The 6,036-nt window shown below is 39.4% G+C and overlaps 1 protein-coding gene across 1 annotated transcript; it reads left to right on the top strand.

Moving 5' to 3' along the window:
* Nucleotides 1-1,838: 1,838 nt before the first annotated feature.
* On the top strand, nt 1,839-3,541 carry LOC145640101 (uncharacterized). Its single transcript, XM_081691413.1, has 4 exons — nt 1,839-2,350; nt 2,480-2,611; nt 2,705-2,842; nt 3,374-3,541. Exons 1-4 carry the CDS (start codon nt 2,198-2,200, stop codon nt 3,539-3,541), a joined length of 591 nt encoding a protein of 196 aa, XP_081547539.1. The 5' UTR covers nt 1,839-2,197.
* The last annotated feature ends 2,495 nt before the right edge of the window (nt 3,542-6,036 follow it).

Genomic DNA, 6,036 nt, shown 5'->3' with positions numbered 1-6,036 from the left:
CAGAGTCTAAAACTGTGAAGGCTAAAACTGTTCCTAAGAAGGCCAAAGCAGAGCCTCAAAAGGTTAAAGCAGCTCCTAAGAAGTCTAAAATTGTATCTAAGAAGGCCAAAACAGATGCTGAATTGCAAGTAGTTTCTGATTCTGATACTGTTGTGTAAGTATAAATGTTTTTTGTTTGTTTTTTTAGTCATATATATCATGATTCTGATTCTGATTCTGATATTGTTTTACTTATATTATTATTATTTAGGGAAAAAAGACCCTTGATTGCAAGGTGCAGACCACACACATTGGAATTAATGATGAGTACTTTTAGTCCTAATCAACAAAAAGCTGTTGAAGAAATAGGTTTTGGTGGTTTATTACATCTGAAATTGAAAACTTTGAATCGTCAAATGCTACATTGGCTGGTTGAACACTTTAATGGTGGTAGCTGCATGTTCACTATTGCTGCTGGTAAAGAGTTTGTAGTTACTAAAAATGATATATGTGATGTCTTTGGCTTGCCTATGAGTGAGATTGCTGTTCCTGAACTTCAGAAGACTCCTGAAGAAGGTAGTGTAGATAAACGTATCATTCAGTCATGGAGACTTGATTATGGTCTTACTGAGAAGCAACCTCTGCATTTGTCAAAAGTGGAGTCTAGGATGGTTGATTTGGATGATGGTGGTGAAGAATTCAAGAGATGTTTTGTGCTACATGCTATGTCTAGCTTCTTAGCTCCTACTACTAATAGGACTGTTTCATTGAAGTTGTTGAAGGCTGTGGAAAATGTTGATGAAATCAAAACATTTGATTGGTGTTCATATGTTTTGAAAAAATTAAAGAAGGTTGTTGTGAAGTATAAGAATGATGAAAATGCTCAAAATGTAAGTGGTTGTTTGCTAGCTTTGCAAATTTGTATTTTCATCGATTAAATTTCCAAGGAGAAAAGGAAAGTAGTACCCTTCCTTTGATTCAACATTGGACTGATGCGAAGATTAAGAAGCGGATCAATTTGGAGATTAAAGCTGGTGATTTTGGGCAGGGACCATTGGATACCCTTACATATCCTGTTTCACTGCCTGAAGTTAGGGATCCTGTAACTCCTGTTGTTAAGCAAACTTGTGGTCAAGGGGCTTCTACAAGTGGTAGAAGTGGCCACATTCTTGCATTTGATCTTCCAGAAAGTGTGATGACTGATGATGAAATTAAAGAAATTTCAACTGATGTAAGTGTTCTTTTTTTTTTATTTAGTTATTATCTCTTTATATGCACTAAAGTTACCCTTTTTGTGCACTAAAGTTACCCTAAATATTCAGTTATAAGGGTTACTTTATGCATTTTAAAGGGTAACTTTATGCATAATAAAGGGTAACTTTATGCATTTAAAAGGGTAACTTTATGCATATATCATGAATTTTCATTTGTTTTTTATTTTTATTTTTTACATTTGTATAGTTTCTTATTGGTTCATATGTTTGCAGGCTGTTCATGAAACATTTCTTTTGGTCAAAAGAAATATGGATGTATTATTGTTGGTTCAGTCACAGGGTTTTCAAACCTTGAGTGATATGATTGCTTCTCGCAGAACTGAATCATTATCCTCTGATGATCCTGTTGTATTTTCTCAAACACAACAGCTACTTTCTGATCCTCATTACCTGAAGCTTTTAGATGGTTTAATTGAGGAGTGTAACAAGATGAAGTCTATTCATGAAATGTTTCGTGATTTTTATGAACCTGAAGGTCATAACAATGATGTTCCTGATAATGAACCTGAAGGTCATAACAATGATGTTCCTGATAATGAACCTGCAGAAGATTTGAATTTGAATAGGTCTGAGGATGATGTCAATGGTAAAGGAAAAAGTGTTTTGATGAATAGGTCTGAGGATGATGTTGGGCCTTCTGTAGCAAATGCTTCTAGACGTATCGTCAGAGGCAATAAATCTTTTTTCTCACTCGACTGTGGGCCAGTAGGTGTGGATGTTCCTTTTCTTACTCTGTTTTTGAGGGCTAATGCTCGGATTTTCAAGAATTTGCTCAAGTTACATCAGGAAATTCTTGATTATTGTTTACTGAAGGATGATTCAATGATGATGAACTTAAGTGTCATTTTTTATGATAATTATATTTTATATGTTTTTTTTCCTTTATTTTTTTTAATGCTTGTCTTATTTTTTATTGTTGCAGTGAGAATCTTGTTACTATTGGTATGAATTTTTTAATTCCAAGAGAAGACATGGTATCCCTGGTAGCTCCACTTAGAATTAGATGGTGCATCATTGATTGCTACTGTCTGTATTTGAACGAGAAGGCATGTTTTGATTCTGGTCCTCGAAAATTCTTCTTTGGTGTGAGGCAAAGTGTAAGTAATTTGATTTTTTTTTTTTTTTATATATGCACTAAAGTTACCCTTTATGTGCACTAAATTTACCCTTTATGTGCACTAAAGTTATTATCTTTTTCTATAAACAAGTTCTCATACTTTTAATAGTTTGCATTCTTGCATGTTTGTGAAAACATTGGCAAAGGTGAAGTTTCACAAGCTGTTAATGATTTGCACGGTTTATGGGAAGGTTGGGTGAGCTATGAGAATCCTGAATGTGATATTATGGATGCTGAACTGGTATATTTCATGATAAATTACTATCAAAACTTTAAAAAAGTTTTGTTTTGTGTTAATCTGTCTAAATCAGTGTTTTAATTTTTTCTGTTTCAGATATATTTTCCTGTTCTTCTTGAGAATCACTACATTTTGTTTGTTATTGATCATACAAAAGAGGTGGTATATTATCTTGACAATATCATCTGGCGTGATGATGCTCTTGAATATACCAAAGAACTGTCTTCACACTTGGTATGTTTATGTTGATTCATTGTTATGTTTCTGTTTACTTATTGTTTCCATTTAAATTTTTTTTTTCTTTTTTCTTGTTTTATTTTATTCTAAACTTTTATATTTTATGTCAGTGTGATCAAATGGGTGTTTTTCTCGGAAAAAGAAATCATCCAAAGAGTTCTCAGCTACCTTCTTATAGGTTTCAAATTGTTCAGTTTGAATGGAGGAAAGAAAAAGTTGACAATTTGGACTGTGGGGTGTTTGTCATGTATCACATGCTCCATTTTGTTGGCGAATCGTTCAAATTAAATGAACTGAAAACAGTAATTATTCATCTATTTTGTATGTAGTTTTTCCCTTTCTAATGCTTTTATTAATTACATATTGATAAGTTTTTTTTTTTTCTGTTGTGAGATTATTGGGAGAAAATTTCTGCGAGGTGAGATCTGTACGACACTGGTGCTGTGTGATTTGAATGAATCTAGGAATGATGTGTTGTCAGAATTAGAGAAGTTCAATGAGAAGAAGAAAGATCCTGCTTATTGCCAGGAAATTGAAATGAGAAGAAAGGATGCAATTGCTGCAAAGAAGAAGAAAGATAATGAAGAAAGAAAAATGGCAGCTGAAGTAGAAGCAAAGGCAGAGGCAGACGAAGAGAATCCCAAAGGAAAAAGGGCAAAAAGAAAGACAGAGAAGTACACTCCTTCTAAAGGGTGAAATGATTGTTAGAAGCAAAGGTTGATTAGGTCTAGGAGTATTTTTTGAACAATGAAAAAACTTAATGTTTGTGCATATACATCAAGTTAAATGATGTAATTAAACTTAGTGGATAGTTTTTGGTTCTTTTGGAATACTGATGTATATGCATATATTAAGTAATTTGAAAGGTTCTTGTGTATGTTTTTTGGGGTCACTTTTGTGCATAAAAAGGGTTACTTTGTGGCATAAAAAGGGTTACTTTTTATATTTGATAAGGTATACTTTTTTGGGTAGATAGGGTAACTTTTATGCATGAAAAGGGTAACTTTTATTGACAAAAGGGGTAATGTTTAGGGTATTTTTACCCTGCCACGTGGTCCAATCAGAGGGTGACACGTGTCAGCCTCATATTGGTCCAAAATGGACCAACCCCTGTTTGACACGTGTCATTCCAGAGATAGAAGGGAAAAGGCGGCCTTCAGGCCCAAATCCCGAGAAAGTCGGAATACGGCGCAGCCCACCAATGATTAGGGTACAGTGACCTAATCAGGGGCAATTCCCAAGGACCCTATAAATAGGGGGATGTCCCTCATTTTGAGGACACGTTTTTGACCATTTATTACAACTGTATTCTCTGACACCAGAGAAACCTCTGAGCTTGGAATCCGAGCAGATACCCACCTAAATTTCCGTTCTCTTTATCCCGTTTCAAGTTACTAACTTGTGCGTCGGAGGCGGAGCACCACCCAACAGGTGTCTCCGTTGGTTTTGCAGGTACAGCTCACTGCGGATCAGTCTTCGTGTTGTAACTCTCCCGAGGGACAAAAAAACACCCAAAACATTTGGCGCCGTATGTGGGGAGAGTACCTCGAAGATGGTTCAAGAGTCTGTACCACCTCCTAACCGCCTGGGCGAAGACCCAGAAGTCTTTACAGACCATGAGGAGGATGAGGATCCTCAGGTCGAAACCTCTACAGCTGAGGACGGCTCCCTCAGAGTCAAGCGCATCCGGCCCAGAGAGACTCTGGAACGGGGCGCCTTCCAGGCGGGTCCGAGCAGACCTACTGGGCAGCCAGAAGAGGCAACCCAAGCGGCAGCTGGATCGGCCCCTGTCACCCGAGACGAACTCATGAGGTTCATGACGAGTTTCAAGGGTGAAATCACAAAGCTGATCACCAAAAGCCAGGCTGGCCCAAGTAAAGGTCAGCCAGCGAAGAAGACTCCTCCAGAGAAGGGGAAGTCAGTCAGAAACCGACAGCCTACTCCCCATCCAAAGGAGAAGGCAGCCGGGACCATTGATTGGTCAAAAATTCTCCTTCCTGGGGGAAACACTAATAACCCTCGCCGGCCTCATCAGCCGGTGAGAAGTAAAAAATCAACTCTCGATGCCCGGGAAATCATCAACCGGAAGAGAAATCAATCGCTGTCTGAGTCGGCTTCAACGTCGAACTTTCCAGACAGCTTCAACAATATTTCTGCAGGGAGTGCACCCTCCTTGCATGAGAGTCAAACAGGCGGTAATACCGTCCATTCTGGCCCTCATATGATTGGAAATGTACCGTATGTGCCTACTCAAGCTTACGGACATTATTCTCCTCACTTCATGCAGCCAGCCTTCTTTGGAGGTCAGGCGGCATATCCAAATGTCCAGCCACTGGACTGGCAGCTTCGACTGCTGCGCCTGGGTGAACAGCCTTCTGCGTTCACTCGGGAGATAACCGAGGCGGCTCAGCCGGCCAAGGTTAAGAATGTGTTGGTTGGTACCTATGATGGTACCACCAATCCAGAAGATCACCTCATGGCTTACACCAACCTCATGTATTTGCAGGGGTTGGATGATGCCACTTGGTGTCGATGCTTTCCGGCTACATTGAAGGGCATCGCCCAACAATGGTTTGGCAACCTGCCAGCCGGGTCTATAGACAGCTTCAGGAAGCTTGCCTTCCTGTTTGCTTCCAACTTCTCAATGAACATCCCTGCTAAAAAGACAAGCCTTGATTTGAGCACTGTTAAGCAAGGAGAGAGAGAAAGGCTGCGCTCATATGTCAGGCGGTTCAACCTGATCAGAATTCAGATTCAGGGATTGTCTGATGAGGTAGCTTTTACAGACTTTTTTAAAGGTCTGAGAGACGGGTCGACCTTTAAGTTCGACCTAGTCAGAAAAGGGGCTTTCACCCTGCAGGCGGCCCTGAGGGAGGCGGAAAGCTACATTCAAGCTACCGACCTCTGCTCGCCTGGTAGCCAGTCAGACTCCAAGAAGTCTGACAAACAGAAAGACAGTCGGTCAGCTCAGCCGGCTAAAAACAAAGAAGAGAGCAAGAAAAGAAAAGAAGTCTAGGCGGTTACTGACTCTGACCAGCCGTCCCAGAAGAAAAAGAAAGAATTTAAACCGTACGTTCCCAAGTACGAGTTTAATAAGGACTACAACTCAATCTTCATGGAGGTAAAGGACCGGTTGTCCATTGAGAAGCCGAATCCTATGAAGAGTTCTGTCCAATCACGGAACAAGAATA

The sequence above is a fragment of the Chenopodium album genome, chromosome 7 (genome assembly GCF_948465745.1).
Source record: "Chenopodium album chromosome 7, dcCheAlbu1.1, whole genome shotgun sequence".
NCBI lineage: Eukaryota > Viridiplantae > Streptophyta > Magnoliopsida > Caryophyllales > Amaranthaceae > Chenopodium > Chenopodium album.
This window is presented reverse-complemented; position numbering and strand designations above follow the sequence as displayed.